The sequence below is a fragment of the Eleutherodactylus coqui genome, chromosome 1, assembly GCF_035609145.1.
Source record: "Eleutherodactylus coqui strain aEleCoq1 chromosome 1, aEleCoq1.hap1, whole genome shotgun sequence".
NCBI classification, from domain to species: Eukaryota; Metazoa; Chordata; class Amphibia; order Anura; family Eleutherodactylidae; genus Eleutherodactylus; species Eleutherodactylus coqui.
Window position 1 is genome coordinate 324,806,053 of NC_089837.1, and position 19,306 is coordinate 324,825,358.

At 45.5% G+C, this 19,306-nt stretch overlaps 1 protein-coding gene across 1 annotated transcript in view; it reads left to right on the top strand.

The window, feature by feature from the left end:
- The window catches only part of LOC136575465 (uncharacterized), a 383,051-nt gene that overhangs the window by 80,308 nt on the left and 283,437 nt on the right, over positions 1 to 19,306 (top strand). Inside the window, exons 8-9 of the mRNA XM_066575086.1 lie at positions 14,201 to 14,324; positions 17,809 to 17,977. Coding sequence (XP_066431183.1) covers positions 14,201 to 14,324; positions 17,809 to 17,977 — 293 coding nt within the window. The remainder of the gene's footprint in view (positions 1 to 14,200; positions 14,325 to 17,808; positions 17,978 to 19,306) is intronic.

Consider the following 19,306-nt stretch of genomic DNA (forward strand, 5'->3'; position numbering starts at 1 on the left):
ATGTGAACGAACCCGGAAGTGTGGAAATATACAGTAGAATGCACAGCCTTGTGCGCTCCCTTAACAGCGCTGTTACGTCACACTATCGTGAGCGTATCCCATCTGCAGGAGCCCTAAATTTAAAAAAATAACATTACAATTTGTTTTTATGAAACTATTCTGCATTTTTTGGCTGTGATTGTTTCTGACATTTTGTGTCTCAATCTGTATGTTTAATAGATAAAACACAAGAATTGAGATAAATGGTAGCTCAAATCAAGTATAACCTTTTATAAATCTAGTGATGGTAATAATAATGTCATTCAGTTCAGTTTCTCAGTTGGAGAGATTGATGCAATAAAAATGTGCAAAGTAGACATTTGTAGACACAAATCAAATTACTGACAGAATGACAAGAATAATTTTGACCCGAAAACCAGCAGCAACCTGGAGTGTGCAGCGAGACGTGTTCAAATTACAGTAGATATTTCCCACTTTTTCTGCTGCGCCGAAATGCTGCAAGGGAGTCTTTTGTCATTCCCTAAGGAATCTTATTTCAAGGAATACAATTTCAACATCTGCTGCGTCTGATTAGCTACTTCCAAGGAACCTCCTTCAATCTATAGATGGATTTTCTAAGAATCAGTGCATATGCAGAGTATAGGGATTGGCTAAAGTATACCAGTAAAGAAAGAATGGCATTTTGTTCAAACATTATATACAAATACATGCACACAATTTCAAAATATACTATGTATTATAAGGCAGTGATAACATCTGAAATCCATAACTGCTTAATACTATTTGTTTTCACTGTGTTGCAGCAGATTCCAGAGTCAGCACTGTCTGTCTGTTACACATCATGGTCAAGAATAGAACATTTTGTTTCAGAGAGGAGGAAAATACATTGCAGTGGCCAGTTTCGCATTCAGGAAACACATGGCATATTTTATGTTGCGTTCATTATCAATACCCACTGATTATTTTATTTCTGTTATGTCACCTTGGGCTTTTTCACACAGCTCTTTTTCGATTTAAAACAAAACCTGAATACTAGATAAAGTAAAAGTCAAGTTTTGGCTAAGAAAGAAAAACGACATTCAAAACCGCCCTACTAGGTGTGCTAGGAAGGAACAGTGGAAAGGCGTTTAAACGTATCTGTCACGTCCGTGCTGCACTCGAACTCCTTGCTTAGCACGGACACAGGGTGATGATTACTACTATAGTAGCTGAAAGATTATTGCACTGAAGAACAGAGTACAACGCTCTGCACGGCGACCGGAAACGTACACATGGTAGAAAATAACTGCACACCATGCTATGTGGAACGGCAGCACCACTCCAGGAGAGAGGAGGCCTGGCCTTAAACTAGCAGAGAGGTGACGGGTCTCTGCCTAAAGCAGGGTCATCGCCTTGATAAAGGCAGCCACATGTCTTCTTTCTGGGCCCTGTTAGTCCCTATAGGAACCCTTGGAGAGAGGAACTGACACCAGAAAGTAAACAATAATAATGGAAACCAAAATACAACTGGTAGCAAGCAAACAGCACTTATCTGAAAATGTAGCAATTCACCCAGTCTAGCGGAACACCAGTGACCAGACTTTCCTCTAGAGAGCTGAATAAGCAGCACTGAACACCAGGAGGGGTGAGAAAATATAGCCACACTGCACCTGAAAACTGGCAGAGTGAAATTGAAAACCACACCTCCACCCTACACCCAGGCATGGCTAATCCAACATGCATCCATGCAGCAAATGCAGACAGCACAAGCAGACTCTGCACGTGCTGTATTAACCCTTGACCTGCTTAACAAGGCGACAGGTTTGCCTGTGTTGAAACCACCATGCCACGACATTGTCGTGACCGACGAGCCGCGACAGTATCTCTGTGCATGCTTTCTTTTGTTCAGCAGCACTCAGGGCATTAATTTTATTACAGTGCACTCTGCCTCCACAAGTGATCTGAAGGTGGTCCTTCTCTCTCAAGTGATCACCTGTATCTGCATTGAGCTGCTCCACAAGTAGCTCCCTTGCTACTGGTTGGATGCTACAGCTCCCGGTCAAAGCTGTGGGGCCGAATGCACTTCTGGCTAAAGGATCGCCTGCCGGGCACTTGTGGAAATGGTATGCACTGCAGTAAATGTTCATTTTTTGTGTGCTGCTGATAATAGAAGCAGACACATAAGCATGTGTAAACCCCTCTCCAAGGCTCCTACCTAGCACTGTTACTAGTTTTGCATGGTCAAAAACACTGACAGACTTTTCATTGCTACATGTATATCCACACACTGGTGTCATGGGTTGAATTTTTGATGGATCTATCTTCCATTTGTCTTGTAACAGGTCCATCAGGTTTTCATGTTAACAAAGCTTAAGGGCCTTGTATACAGGGGGATTATTGTTCATATGAACATTTGTCCCAATCGTTGCTCAGCTATCTAATGGCAAATTATAAAATACTAGTTGTTTGTTCTTCGTATCTTTTATTTGGAAATAAAAATAATGATATGTCTGTACCATGCTGCCTTGTTTAAACAGGGGATGTTCTGCCAGTTATAGTAAAAAGGGTGTCAGAGTTCACAAATGATCATTTGCATGAAAAACTGCCAGATAGTTGCAATGTATACAGTTGCAATAAAAAAGTAATTGTACCTTTTGGAAATATTGTTTACTAATAAAAAATAGTCAGATTGTTATCTAAGTCATATTTATAGACAAACAATCTAACTAAACTAATAACATGCAAAGAATTGTATCGTTCATGTCTTTATAAGCATCCACAATGCACGGAGAAAAGGAATGTGAGCCTCTTTGTTAATGACTTTTCCAAGAGCTTATTGGCAAAAAGGTGTTTTAATTTAAGAGATGAGATTGGAAGTGCGGGATTTACAGGTGATTTGCCCATTAAATAAAGGCACAGAAAACATGGTTACTGACCAAACTGTTCTTCTCAAGAAAGATTGGTTATTGTGAACTAACCTTGATGCAAACAACTTTAAGACATGTTATAAAGATGAATAAGGCTGTAAAAAGCTACAAAAATATGCTGAAGCCTGGTTGTTCATCAATACACAATTAGACAAATTATCTACATATAGAGAAAATTCATAACTATTGCTACTTTCCCTAGGAGTGGCTATCCTGTTAAGATCACTTCAAAAGCACAAAGGGGGGTCTTGAAAGAGGTGAAAAAAACCCAAGGGGGACAGCAAAAGATCTAAGACTCTACAAATTGCAAAAACCACTGTTCATGTGTCTACTGTAAAAAAAAAACAGCAAACAAGAATAATGCTCAAGAAAGACTACAGAAAGGAAGCTGTTACTGTTCCAAAAAATATTGTAGCTCATTTCAAGTTTGCCTCAGATCACTTGGATATTCCACAGTGCTTCGGTGAAAAGGATTTATGGACAAGTGAGATGAAAGTAGATATTTTTTAGAACAAATGCACAATGCTGTTTGGTTCAAGAACTTTTATTGAAAAACAAGGGAAGCCTATTAGAGAAGGGTATACAAAACCATTACATATCATACAGTAGTCAAGAATAGGCTCCCGTAAAACCAATAGGATGCACAAACAAGAACAACCTAACGAATTGTAATTGATAAAAATGAGTAAAATAAAAGGAATGGGGGGTGATTGCTAATCACAAGAGCTAAAGCATTCCACAAAGGAAGGGGACTCCATGAACGTTTGCCAACCCAGCTACACAGCACAGTACCTGTTGCCAGTGTCAGAATCATCCATAGTAAGCTCCTCCATATGCTGCAACTCCTGAAATATTTTCAACCACTGTTTGTTAGATACAGACTTCCAATGCTAGTATATAACTAGGCATGCAGTCTGAAGAAAAAACATAGTAAACCTTTTTTCATGTGCAAGATCTTTCCCAGAATCATGGACAACACTGCTATTTCTAATGTCCAGTGGGAGGTGGAACACCACAGTTTATTGTATAGCCCATTAATAGACTCCCAAAAAGGTCGAGCTTTGGATCACTGCCACCAAATATGAGCCATGCTACGTTCTTCCAAACTACATCTCCAACACACTGGGGAACACTCTGGAAAGATCGAGTGGAGAACCAGAGGAGTAAGGTACCAATGACAAATTATTTTAAAATTTTTCTTTTGGATATTGCAACATATGGAGGATTTATGCACCAGAGAAAAGGCTCTCGCCCAGTCCCCACAGGAGAAGGATCGCAGCAATTCCTCCTCCCATGCTGTTGCATATGGCAGAGAAGAAATAGGACTGCTTGATCCTAGAAGCAACCCAAAGAGAAGAGACACAAGATGAGAGGGAGAGGAAGATGACACAAATAGAGATTCAAAGGGAATTAGGTCCCTAGAGAGGAGACCTATTATGCCTAATGAGAAAATAAAACTGGAAAGTTGAGCATAAGAGAGACACACGTTACCAGAACCACCTCCCAGAAAGAACGTGAGTGGAAGGAGCATCAGAAACAAAGGCCCTGGAAAAGCAGTGATATCAAGCTTAAAAGTGTATTTGTCCCAAAATTGCAATATGTTCACCAGCATCACCACCTTAATTTTATCGCCGCTATGGAAGCGTTAGCATGTATGGCTCTTGCCAGGAACTCCATCACCAGAATGTACTGAAGGGGAGATAAGTAGCATCCGTGATGGGTGTCATTCTCGATAGGGAAAGGTTTGGACAGATTCCCAATGACCGGAACCTGTGCTGTGGGAGCAGAATAGAGAGCCATTATCTGCGAGATCATAATAAATCCCAACCCCATTGAAGCCAGAGCCACTTGCAGAAAAACCCCAATCAAATACTTTTTAAGCGTTGATGGAAAGGAAGCACAAAGGAAAGCACTGTCGCTTGGCATTGGAAAACAAGGATAAGACTTTAATGGTGTTATCCTTGGCAGGACAAATCCCACCTGGTCATAGTGTATGAGAGAAAGAATGAACTTTTTCAACTTATTTGCTAGAATCTTGGCGTAAATCTTGATATCAATATTAATAAGAGATATTAGTCTTTAGTTGCTCAGGCCAGGGGGTACTTGAGAGAGCTTGAGAAAAAAATATCTGCTATTAGAATCTGACCTAACATCCAATATGATGTGTGGCAGGTTATTGTGAATGGCTACAGAGACCTAGCTAGCTTTAGAATCTGCAAAATTACTATGATGGCACACTGTATAGTACCTATTATTAAATGTTGGAAGATGATTGAGTTGAAAGTGATTTTCCTGAAGGTAAACCACTGAAACCATCTGTTTATGGAGAGAGTTAAAGATTAGAGATGAGCGAGCACCAAAATGCTCGGGTGCTCGTTACTCGGGACGAAATGTTCGCGATACTCGAGGGTTAGTTTCAAGTAACGAACCCCCATTGAAGTCAATGGGCGGCCCTAGCATTTTTGTATATCGCCGATGCTCGTTACGGTTTCCATTTGTGAAACCTGGGCAATTCAAGAAAGTGATGGGAACGACACAGAAACGGATAGGGCAGGCGAGGGGCTACATGTTGGGCTGTATCTTAAGTTCCCAGGTCCCAATAGTAAGCCACAATAGCGGCAAGAGTGCCCCCCCCTCCCAACAATTTTTACTTCTGAAAAGCCCTCATTAGCAATGCATACCTTAGCTAAGCACCACACTACCTCCAACAAAGCACAATCACTGCCTGCATGACACTCCGCTGCCACTTCTCCTGGGTTACATGCTGCCCAACCCCCCCTGCACGACCCAGTGTCTACAGCGCACACCAAATTGTCCCTGCGCAGCCTTCATCTGCCCTCATGCCACACCACCCTCATGTCTATTTATAAGTGCGTCTGCCATGAGGAGGAACCGCAGGCACACACTGCAGAGGGTTGACACGGCTAGGCAGCGACCCTCTTTAAAAGGGGCGGGGCGATAGCCCATAATGCTGTACAGAGGCAATGAGAAATCCAATCCTGTGCCACCTCCATCTGGAGCTGCACACGTGGGCATAGCAATGGGGAACCTATGTGCCACACACTATTCATTCTGTCAAGGTGTCTGCATGCCCCAGTCAGACCGTGGTTTTTTATAAATAGTCACAGGCAGGTACAACTCCGCAATGGGAATTCCATGTGCACCCACAGCATGGGTGGCTCCCTGGAACCCACCGGTGGTACATAAATATATCCCATTGCATTGCCCATTACAGCTGAGGTAATGTCATGTTAAATGCAGGTGGGCTTCGGCCCACACTGCATGCCCCAGTCAGACTGGGGTTCTTTAGAAGTGGACACATGCAGTTACAACTCCGTGTTGACCGACAGCATGGGTGGGTGCCAGGAAGCCACCGGTGGTACATAAATATATCCCATTGCATTGCCCATCACAGCTGAGGTAATGTCATGTTAAATGCAGGTGGGCTTCGGCCCACACTGCATGCCCCAGTCAGACTGGGGTTCTTTAGAAGTAGACACATGCAGTTACAACTACCTGTGGACCCACAGCATGGGTGGCTCCCTGGAACCCACCGTCGTACATAAATATATCCCATTGCGTTGCCCATCACAGCTGAGGTAACGTCCGATTAAATGCAGGTGGTCTTCGGCCCACACTGCATGCCCCAGTCTGACCAAGGTTTTTAGTACATAGACACTGGCAGGTACAAAGCCCTAATGTGAAGTCCCTGTGGACACACAGCATGGCTGGCTCCCTGGAACCCACCGGCGGTACATAAATATATCCCATAGCAGTGCCCAGCACAGCTGAGGTAATGTCAGCTTTAATGCAGGTGGGCTAAAAATTACTAGGATTACAATGTAGGCGAGGGCCCCAAAAAATTGGTGTACCAACAGTACGAATGTACTTCAGAAAAATTGCCCATGCCCAACCAAGAGGGCAGGTGAAACCCATTAATCGCTTTGGTTAATGTGGCTTAATTTGTAACTAGGCCTGGAGACAGCCCAGTTAAAATAAAAATTGGTTCAGGTGCAAGTTTCAATGCTTTATTCAATTGAGAATTGAAACGCATAAACATTGTTTACAAAAGTTATATGACTGAGCCTTGTGGGCCTAAGAAAAATTGCCCGTTCAGCGTGATTACGTGAGGTTTCAGGAGGAGGAGCAGGAGGAGGAGGATGAATATAATACACAGATTGATCAAGCTAAAAGGTCCCCGTTTTTGATGGTGATAGAGAACGATGCTTCCATCCGCGGGTGCAGCCTACGTATTGTTTAGTTATCGCTGCTGTCCGCTGGTGGAGAAGAAAAGTCTGGGGAAATCCAGGCTTTGTTCATCTTTATGAGTGTAAGCCTGTCGGCACTGTCGGTTGACAGGCGGGTATGCTTATCCGTGATGATTCCCCCAGCCGCACTAAACACTCTCTCTGACAAGACGCTAGCCGCAGGACAAGCAAGCACCTCCAGGGCATACAGCGCGAGTTCAGGCCACGTGTCCAGCTTCGACACCCAGTAGTTGTAGGGGGCAGAGGCATCACGGAGGACGGTCGTGCAATCGGCTACGTACTCCCTCACCATCCTTTTACAGTGCTCCCGCCGACTCAGCCTTGACTGGGGAGCGGTGATACAGTCTTGCTGGGGAGCCAGAAAGCTATCAAAGGCCTTAGAGAGTGTTCCCCTGCCTGTGCTGTACATGCTGCCTGATCTCCGCGCCTCCCCTGCTACCTGGCCCTCGGAACTGCGCCTTCTGCCACTAGCGCTGTCGGATGGGAATTTTACCATCAGCTTGTCCGCCAGGGTCCTGTAGTATAGCATCACTCTCGAACCCCTTTCCTCTTCGGGTATGAGAGTGGAAAGGTTCTCCTTATACCGTGGGTCGAGCAGTGTGTACACCCAGTAATCCGTAGTGGCCAGAATGCGTGTAACGCGAGGGTCACGAGAAAGGCATCCTAACATGAAGTCAGCCATGTGTGCCAGGGTACCTGTACGCAACACATGGCTGTCCTCACTAGGAAGATCACTTTCAGGATCCTCCTCCTCCTCCTCAGGCCATACACACTGAAAGGATGACAGGTAAGCAGCATGGGTACCCTCAGCAGTGGGCCAAGCTGTCTCTTCCCCCTCCTCCTCATGCTCCTCCACCTCCTCCTCCTCCTCAACGCGCTGGGATATAGACAGGAGGGTGCTCTGACTATCCAGCGACATACTGTCTTCCCCCGCCTCCGTTTCCGAGCGCAAAGCGTCTGCCTTTATGCTTTGCAGGGAACTTCTCAAGAGGCATAGCAGAGGAATGGTGACGCTAATGATTGCAGCATCGCCGCTCACCATCTGGGTAGACTCCTCAAAGTTTCCAAGGACCTGGCAGATGTCTGCCAACCAGGCCCACTCTTCTGTAAAGAATTGAGGAGGCTGACTCCCACTGCGCCGCCCATGTTGGAGTTGGTATTCCACTATAGCTCTACGCTGCTCATAGAGCCTGGCCAACATGTGGAGCGTAGAGTTCCACCGTGTGGGCACGTCGCACAGCAGTCGGTGCACTGGCAGATTAAACCGATGTTGCAGGGTGCGCAGGGTGGCAGCGTCCGTGTGGGACTTGCAGAAATGTGCGCAGAGCCGGCGCACCTTTCCGAGCAGGCCTGACAAGCGTGGGTAGCTTTTCAGAAAGCGCTGAACCACCAAATTAAAGACGTGGGCCAGGCATGGCACGTGCGTTAGGCTGCCGAGCTGCAGAGCCGCCACCAGGTTACGGCCGTTGTCACACACGATTATGCCCGGTTGGAGGCTCAGCAGCGCAAGCCAGCGGTCGGTCTGCTCTGTCAGACCCTGCAGCAGTTCGTGGGCCGTGTGCCTCTTCTCTCCTAAGCTGAGTAGTTTCAGCACGGCCTGCTGACGCTTGCCCACCGCTGTGCTGCCACGCCGCGCGACACCGACTGCTGGCGACGTGCTGCTGCTGACACATCTTGATTGCGAGACAGAGGTTGCGTAGGAGGAGGGTGGTTTAGTGGAGGAAGCATACACCACCGCAGATACCACCACCGAGCTGGGGCCCGCAATTCTGGGGGTGGGTAGGACGTGAGCGGTCCCAGGCTCTGACTCTGTCCCAGCCTCCACTAAATTCACCCAATGTGCCGTCAGGGAGATATAGTGGCCCTGCCCGCCTGTGCTTGTCCACGTGTCTGTTGTTAAGTGGACCTTGGCAGTAACCGCGTTGGTGAGGGCGCGTACAATGTTGCGGGAGACGTGGTCGTGCAGGGCTGGGACGGCACATCGGGAAAAGTAGTGGCGACTGGGAACCGAGGAGCGCGGGGCCGCCGCCGCCATCATGGTTTTGAAAGCCTCCGTTTCCACAAGCCTATACGGCAGCATCTCCAGGCTGATCAATTTGGCTATGTGCACGTTTAACGCTTGAGCGTGCGGGTGCGTGGCGGCGTACTTGCGCTTGCGCTCAAACACTTGCGCTAGCGACGGCTGGACGGTGCGCTGAGAGACATTGGTGGATGGGGCCGAGGACAGCGGAGGTGAGGGTGTGGGTGCAGGCCAGGAGACGGTAGTGCCTGTGTCCTGAGAGGGGGGTTGGATCTCAGTGTTGGGGCACAGGGGGAGAGGCAGTGGTGCAAACCGGAGGCGGTGAACGGCCTTCGTCCCACCTTGTGGGGTGCTTGGCCATCATATGTCTGCGCATGCTGGTGGTGGTGATGCTGGTGGTGGTCGCTCCCCGGCTGATCTTTGCGCGATAAAGGTTGCACACCACTGTTCGTCGGTCGTCTGCACTCTCAGTGAAAAACTGCCAGACCTTTGAGCACCTCGGCCTCTGCAGGGTGGCATGGCGCGAGAGGGCGCTTTGGGAAACAGTTGGTGGATTATTCGGTCTGGCCCTGCCTCTACCCCTGGCCACCGCACTGCCTCTTCCAACCTGCCCTGCTGCTGCACTTGCCTCCCCCTCTGAAGACCTGTACTCAGTAGGCTTAGCAAACCAGGTGTGGTCAGTCACCTTATCGTCCTGCTGCTCTTCCTCTGAATCCTCTGTGCGCTCCTCCCTCGGACTTACTCCAATTACTACTACCTGAGTGATAGACAACTGTGTCTCATCGTCATCGTCCTCCTCACCCACTGAAAGCTCTTGAGACAGTTGCTGGAAGTCCCCAGCCTCATCCCCCGGACCCCGGGAACTTTCCAAAGGTTGGGCATCGGTCACGACAAACTCCTCCGGTGGGAGAGGAACCGTTGCTGCCCATTCTGGGCAGGGGCCCGGGAACAGTTCCTGGGAGTCTGCCTGCTCCTCAGAATGTGTCATTGTAATGTAGTGAGGAGGCTGGGAGGAAGAAGGAGCAGCAGCCAGAGGATTCAGAGTTGCAGCAGTGGACGGCGCAGAACTCTGGGTGGTCGATAGATTGCTGGATGCACTTTCTGCCATCCACGACAGGACCTGCTCACACTGCTCATTTTCTAATAAAGGTCTACCGCGTGGACCCATTAATTGTGAGATGAATGTGGGGACGCCAGAAACGTGCCTTTCTCCTAATCCCGCAGCAGTCGGCTGCGATACACCTGGATCAGGAGCTCGGCCTGTGCCCACACCCTGACTTGGGCCTCCGCGTCCTCGCCCGCGTCCTCTAGGCCTACCCCTACCCCTCAGCATGGTGTATTACCAGTAGTGCAGAAACAGAACGCTGTAATTAAATGTGCCGCTTATTGGCCTGTGGTTGGAGGCTGACTTTGCTTACGGAACGCACAGCAGAGCCAGGAAAGAATTCTGCGCAAGCCCGCTGTAACATTTTGCTGGCTGCGTATTAATTAGGACTACTACACCCAGCAGAGATGCAGTACAGTCAGGACGGTCACAGGCAGCCCAAATATATTTTTTTAGCCCAAATTTTTTTGGAAAAGCCCACTGCCTATATAGACAGTATATGTCTTTCACGTTTTTCACTGTCCCTGCCTCAGCACTACTGGCCCTATACTATGTAAAATTACTGCAGTGCAGACTGTTTCCCTCTGGACAGGATGACAGCAATGATGTAACGGGCAATGCAGAGCCAGGAAAGAATTTTGCGTAAGCCTGCTGTAACACTTAGCTGGCTGCGTATTAATTAGGACTACTACCCCCAGCAGAGACGCAGTACAGTCAGGACGGTCACAGGCAGCCCAAATATATTTTTTTGTCCCAAATTTTTTGGGAAAAGCCCACTGCCTATATAGACAGTATATGTCTTTCACGTTTTTCACTGTCCCTGCCTCAGCACTACTGGCCCTATACTATGTAAAATTACTGCAGTGCAGACTGTTTCCCTCTGGACAGGATGACAGCAATGATGTAACGGGCAACGCAGAGCCAGGAAAGAATTTTGCGCAAGTCTGCTGTAACACTTAGCTGGCTGCGTATTAATTAGGACTACTACCCCCAGCAGAGACGCAGTACAGTCAGGACGGTCACAGGCAGCCCAAATATATTTTTTTGTCCCAAATTTTTTTGGAAAAGCCCACTGCCTATATAGACAGTATATGTCTTTCACGTTTTTCACTGTCCCTGCCTCAGCACTACTGGCCCTATACTATGTAAAATTACTGCAGTGCAGACTGTTTCCCTCTGGACAGGATGACAGCAATGATGTAACGGGCAACGCAGAGCCAGGAAAGAATTTTGCGCAAGCCTGCTGTAACACTTAGCTGGCTGCGTATTAATTAGGACTACTACCCCCAGCAGAGACACAGTACAGTCAGGACGGTCACAGGCAGCCCAAATATATTTTTTTGTCCCAAATTTTTTTGGAAAAGCCCACTGCCTATATAGACAGTATATGTCTTTCACGTTTTTCACTGTCCCTGCCTCAGCACAACTGGCCCTATACTATGTAAAATTACTGCAGACTGAGGATGCAATGCTCTGCATGGCCGATATACAAAAAAAAAAAAAAAAAAAGGTGCAACACTGCAAAAAGCAGCCTCAACAGTACTGCACACGGTCAGATGTGGCCCTAAGAAGGACCGTTGGGGTTCTTGAAGCCTAAAATCACTCCTAACACTCTCCCTATAGCAGCTCCAGCATCAGCAGCACTTTCCCTGAGCTATGTCAGAATGCATCTGTGGCGAGCCGCGGGAGGGGCCGATTTATATACTCGGGTGACACCTGATCTCGCCAGCCACTCACTGCAGGGGGTGGTATAGGGCTTGAACGTCGCAGGGGGAAGTTGTAATGCCTTCCCTGTCTTTCTATTGGCCAGAAAAGCGCGCTAACGTCTCAGAGATGAAAGTGAAAGTAACTCGAACATCGCGTGGTGCTCGCCTCTAGTAACGAGCATCTCGAACACGCTAATACTCGAACGAGCATCAAGCTCGGACGAGTACGTTCGCTCATCTCTATTAAAGATTCGGTTACGTTTACAAGGCCTGTTGAGACCCTTAGCATTTTATGAGCAAATCTTTACAGTGTCCATAATGAGCAAGAAGTACTAAAGGAGGATGGGGGAAAAAAGAAAAAACAAAACACGAGGGGAGGAAACGTGAAGGGAGACACACAGAGGATGTGTACTATAAAGATTTAGAGATGCCTCCTCTGACCATATGACTGTATAGTAACACTAAAACCTCATCCTAACTATGAAGAATCTTGGAGGGATCATCATGATTTATGGCCCCTTCCTGCTTTAGGGCCTGAATGCATTACAATCATTTAGGGAACAATGATTTCTAAGGCTGGTTTCACATGCCTGAGAATCTCGCATGATATCAGTGCATTGCAAGACTCACAAATTTCACACATATATGAACCCCATTCTTTTGAATGGACTCATATGCATGAATCGCAGTATGTTCTATCTTTTCAAGTTCCTCGGAACGCATCGTCTATTGTTTTCAATGGGATAGTAAAACACATCGCACACCCCGCAATATGCACACAAGGGCAATGCGAGGTTTTGCATTGGAAATAATGGGAAACCCTTACCACTTACCAATCCTGAATCCCGCGCCGGAGGATCGCCACTTCACAGAAGTGATGGGAGGTGTTTTTGACAGAAAAACGCCTCGCATCAGCGTGAAAATGCACGTCGGTGCGTTTTACAGGAGAATGTAAGGGCAGCAGCCTATGACCCCAAGCTGAAGAGACATTGGGTGATGCAAGAAAACTATGACCCAAACTACACAAGTAGATCAACTAGTAATGGTTAAAAAAAAAGAAGCTTTCTATTTTGGAATGGTGAAGTCAGAGTCCTAACCTGTACATGTAAGATGTCTCTGAAATATTGATGAACGGAAACTAGGAGGAATGCTCCAAAATTCCTCCTCAGTGTTGTGCAAATCTTATTTACAGGAAAGCTTGTTGAGGTAATTGCTGCTAATGCAGGATCTGCAGGTTATTAAATTCAAGGGTTTACTTAATATGCTCAATAAAAGACATATTTATGCACTATGTTGTATTTTTACATTCTCCTATTAAAGGGAAGTCATCACTTATATTTTTTACTAAGTAAAACCGGATAATGAAACATATTTCATTTTATTTAATCTGTTTTCATTTTCTTATTATAGGTGTTTTTTTATGACTATGGGGGCTGCCATCTTGCCTGTGCTGCTTTTAACAGCATTTAGAGATATGCTTTACAGCAGCTTCATGGGCTATTCACAGAATGGACAGGAGCTCACCAATTAACTTCTATGGGAGAGGTCACTGTGCAAGTATGGAGACTAAATAAGCTGTGACTATCACCTATTGTGAAGGGTGGATCCTGTATTATATATGAGTATTTACATTCTAGTGTAATGAGTACCCAGCTTGCTGGAGGATAAAAGATGACTGGGGAAGTCAATGGCAAACCATCCCGCAAAAACAGTCTGCCAAGAAAACATCACGATGTGACATCACCCTAGGAGTCAGTCATGACTCATTGCTTGCACCAGGGGACTTTACCTTACTTTTTAGTGTAATTCTACCTGTAATGTTAGTGAGATGACTACTGCATGGTTTTCTCCACAGATCAGGAAGTGTCAAACTTTCATGAGCATTAGTAATCAGTGTGGAAATTGCAGGATTTTAGGATTTTTTTAAAATATATGTACTGACATCGAAAAAAAAAAAGTTTTAAAAATGTTTAACGTAAAGACTTGATTTATGCAATAGGTAATTTTCTGATGACATATTCCCTTTAAGCCCTGCATAGGCATGTGTTTGTATATTTAACTGGAACATGCTAAATAGTCGGGGTGTGAATTTAGCCTTACCCTGCAAAATTTGAAAAGTAAAAAGTTATCCATAAAAGTTTATAACCTGGTTTATGATAACGGAGGTAACGTTATATTTACATGTTTTTTTACAGCATTAGAGAAAAAGAAGCAAGGGAACGATATGGTAGAACACTGGAACACAGATGTGCTGAATTAAAGCTGAGAAGTGCAACACGCTCTCCAATTTCAGGCCTTATTGAAAATGCTGTTGTGGAGGTAATCAACTATATACTGAATACTAACATATACCCACAAATTTGGATCCTTCTGCCATTGACTTCCATTCTGAAAAAATATACATATACTTTAATGTATTCTTTTACAGAAGTGTATAGTAACTTAAACTTTCCATGGCATTAAAGAAAGGCACCCAAATCTACTCTTTTGGCAGATGTCTACACAATCGAACTTATGGATTCTACACAATGCACATCTGCATAAGTTTTTTGGTATATAGACTCATACATCTGACAGTGACATAAACAATGTCAACTGAGCTAAAAAATATACAAACATATGCAATTTTAAGGATGCATGTACATTTTTTAGCATAGACCTAAAACAAATAACTATACATTTTCATACATTGGTGTCCATTTCTACATTAAAAAAGGTGTCCATTTTTCATTGGAAAATATGTTACCTTAGGCTGCTTTCACATTTGCATCGGGGAATCCGCTGTCCGAACAGATCCGTCTTATGACGGAACCAAGCGGCGCCAAACTGTCTCCATTTAATTGGGTCCGTTTGGTCTCCATTCAGCTGTATTTAAAATGTTAAAGGGGTTGTCTAGGATTTAAAAAAAATGGCTGCTTTTATCCAAACACAGCACCACCCTTGTCTATAGGGCTGTGTGTGGTATTGCAGCTCAGCTCCATTGAAGCGAATGAAAGCTGAACTGCAATGCCAGACGCATCCTACGGACAAGGGTGGCACTTGTGTTTGGAAGAAAGCAGCCATGTTTTTCTAACCCTGGATAACCCCTTTAAGTGTCAAATTAAGGTTTGCTACATCTGGACTTTTAAATGGCAGCTCTGGTGATTTTTTTATTCATTTATTATGTAGCTATTCCCCCTGTATAAATAAGTCAGCTAGTATTATCTTAGCTAATTATTTTCTAGTTGGATTCTCAGTTTGTGTAATGCTATTACTTGGATCTACCATCTAAATTGCCTACAGGGGAACACAGGTATTCTTGTCACAGTTATTGATAATGATCACACAGCTCCTGTCAGACAGGTATAATAGAGGAGATCACAGCTCATCCTCCTGACTGTATACTTATAGTCTATAGCATATTTAGAGGCCTGTAGGAGCTGATGATAATTAAACTGAACCTTCAGCAGGTAAAAATGATATCCATCATGGGATAGATGTGAAACTGAAAGTAAAATATCTCAGTCTCAAAATGGTGCCTGATAAACATCAGACAGGAGGGTACACTGCCGGGAAGTGGCTGGAACATACATTGGAGAGTTCCAAAGTGTGAATGACAATCAGGTGAGGGGGGGCTGGGATGGAAAAAAAAAATGTTTTTACCAGAGTGGCCCTTTAAAGACTTTTATTTTTTCTCAAAAACCTTATTTAATTATGTAAATGTAAAGTATCTAATTGTTTCCCATGGGAACAACATATACCACAGTTTCCCTCTCTGCCAAATGTTTTGTTTGTAGCAAATATTTGTAATAAATGTCAGGTATACTTTTAATGTAGGGCTTTCCACTAAAAAAAACCTACTTTTTAAGGTACAATATACATTTTTTCATACCGAAAGTCAATGGCAAATGTATTCAAATGTAAATTGATGTGCTTACACAGCATATCTTTGGCTCCTTAAGAAATAAAACTAAGGTTTATTATGGCTTTGCTGACAAATCACAAGTTGTGAATTTTAAGGGATCATGCCCACGCCCGGGTTGGATTCTGCCTGTGAAATCTCGCAGCGGAATCAGACCAAATGTCCCCCAGCTCCACCGTGAGTGTTTTGTCCGGCAAGCTGGCGCGTATGTGCAGTGCAGCGCATGATGCGCCGGTGCTGGGCGATAACGCAGAATCTCTTGGTACATCCGCTGTGGTCACAGCGGAAGTATGGCGGGACAGATGACTTCCATTGACTGAAATGAAAGCCATCCTCGTGATTTTCCCCATAGAATAGAACATGCTGCGATTCTCCCCCGCGAGCAGAAAATCGCAGGTGATTTCTGCTCATGGGCATGAGAGAATTGTTTAGCACAGCATGTCTATGGACGGACATTGCTGTGAAATTTGTGGCGGGTGTCTGACTGCAAATTCCACAGTGTCCGTGAGCATTAGCTCCAAAGGAATTTGTTACAAATCCAGCAAGAAAAAAGACTGCAGCATGTTCCATAGAATTTTGTAGGTATTACTACAGCATGCGTCCACATTGCTATTTAGCATGTGTCCAGGTGCCCGGGCCTCACCCGGCAGCGTCTCCTCCAGATGGTGTTGGTGCTGAGGATCAAGCGGAACCTCCGGCACACCAGGGCCAGCGGCAGTAGTTCGGTGCCGGAGAGACAGAAGATCTCCACCAGAATCTTGGGCGTGAGCAGCAGGCTCCCTGGGATGCCACCTGCTCCTCGTCCTCCAGCTCCTGCTGCTTGTCACATCCCCCAGAGTGCACGACACCACACAGCCGGGCACACACTTCCATCCCAGGTCCACAGCCATCGCTGGCACCCTGAGATCCCACCTACTGTCAGAGCGGCTTGCCCACCCGGTGGTCTCCTGCTGCGGCTGGGAGGGGTCTGTGATGGAGGGGTGGGACTTTATTAGAAAACCTTACATGGACACATGCTAAATGCTAATGTGGACACATGCTGTAGTAAAACCAATTTCATATATATGTAGCAATTCTAGAAGAGAGAATATCTGTATTACCGCCCCCAGAGAGTCTGGAGCAGGCAGAGGTTGTGCAACCCTGGATGTAGAATGACAGTATACAGTGGTTTTTATATGGAGCCGACATAGAATAATCACAGAATGCTCCATCAAAATCCATCTATTACACTGTATTCTGCTTTTTTTTCATGGTTTTATTTTTTGCGTTTAAAAAAGCATCAATAAGCAGCCTGAAAACTGCTCCAAAATTCACTGATATGTCATATAGGCAGTGTGTTTTTGGTGAAGCTTGTTACAAGCCTATGAGCATGCAGCTTTTTGCAAGTATGCTCCTTATAATGTGTTGAATATCCAATAAACTGTTTTCATATATTCCTCATACTTTATTTAATGTGAGCATATCCATATAGAAGAGCATGGCTGCTGTCTTTACAGTTTTTCTGGTTGTTATTGGAAATGGTTTGTAATTGCATGTAGCATGCAAGCTGCTTGAGGGCTCAGTCACACGGGCGCATCGGCGCCTGTGTTACTGCAGCCAGCAGACGGCCGTACCTAAAGACGGACGTGTCTCTGCAGCGCCGGGAGGAAGAACATGTGAGCGGCTTCATTGCAGGTCATGTGTTCTTTCATCAGCGCTGGAGAGAGACGGCCGTCTTCAGGTACGGCCGTCTTCTAAGGGCTCAGTCACACGGGCGCATCGGCGCCGGTGTACGGGTGCCGATGCGCCCATGTGACTGAGCCCTGATATACTGTAAGAGTTTACTTAACTATTTTTAGTATCTCTGAAAGTACTGCATATACATAGTGTTGTTATAATTAGTGGATTCTTTGCCTCTTTCAGAAATTTGGAAACACTCCTTCCATGTATCCATTTGCACCAGATGAAGAAATGATTAAGGAGTCTAGCAAATCATTAAATGTTCTCTATGTTTACAATGGTATATATGAGCCCTATCTAATCCACTGGTTGTTTCCTCTTCAATTGGCATTCAAACAAACTCCAACTACAGGTACAGGAAAATCATGGGAAGTGCTTTTTTTTGTTTATTTGCACCAAATATTTTGTCAAATTATCTTTCTCCGAGTGTTTTCATTGTCTACAGGTCGACTATATCCACTTGCGAGGGCCCTTTTACACAGAACGATTGTCGGGTGCAGGTGTGCCTGACAGTCGTCCCAGCGATAATCACTCCTGTGCTTTTACACAGGAGTAATAATCACTCAGTGAATGGAGGTGGAGCGGGCCAGAGATTGTTCCGGCCACCCATCTTGATTCACAGTAAACAGGCAGTTGTGCATAGATAAATGACAGCCTGTTTACACAGGCCGTTCGTGCTTGAGTTTTATGTCTGTATAATCCGAACCTCAAATGATTATTGTTCGGTGTTCAGATCATGCAAGCGCTTAGTGGTTATCGTTCAGATTCCCGCGATCTGATCTATAATTGTTCTGTGTAAAAGGCTTTTAACTAGAAAGCCAACAGTGAAGTATTAAGTGTACTACAGGGTATTTTATGTGTACAGTTTTTCTTCACTTTTAGGTCGCATTCAGACGACCGTATATCGGCCGGGTATTCACACTGGCCGATATACGGCGTCCCTCTCTGCAGGGGGAGGAGGCTAGAAGAGCTGGGAGCAGTGGTCTGAGCTCCCGCCCCCTCTCTGCCTCCTCTCCACCCCCTCTCCGCCCCTCTGCACTATTTGCAATGAGAGGGGGCGGGACAGGGCTAAGTTCTGAGAATTGTCTCCACCCCCATCCCGCCTCTCCTCATTGAAAATAGTGCAAGGGGGTGGAGAGGAGGCAGAGAGGGGGCGGGAGCTCAGAGCACTGCTCCCGGCTCTTCCAGCCTCCTCCCCCTGTAGAGAGGGACACCGTATATCGGCTGGGCATGAAAACCCAGCCAATATATGGTCGTCTGAATGCGCCCTTAGTGTGTTTTCTTAGCTTTTTTTTAAATGCAGCAAGCTCTGGTCGTGTCCGTTTTTGATGTGTTTTCCTGCATGCTTTTCTATACAACCTGGAAAAATGCATGAAAAAAACACTTGTAAAGAGTGTCTGAATGAAAAAAAAAGCCACCCAAAAATAATACTTAAATGCACATAAAACTCATAGCACGTATGTTCACACGGCGGAATTCTCCACTGAATTTTCTGCTGCGAATTCTGCCTCAAAAACTGCGTCAAAATCTCTGATTTTTTTGCCACGATTTTTGGCGCAGACCTACATGCAGAATTTGTCCTGTCAATGGGCAAAATCCATGCAGACTTCTAATGCAGCAAATCGGTTCTCTCCATCAGGAAGGTACATGTCACTGTCCCATTGACAGGGCAACTTCTGCA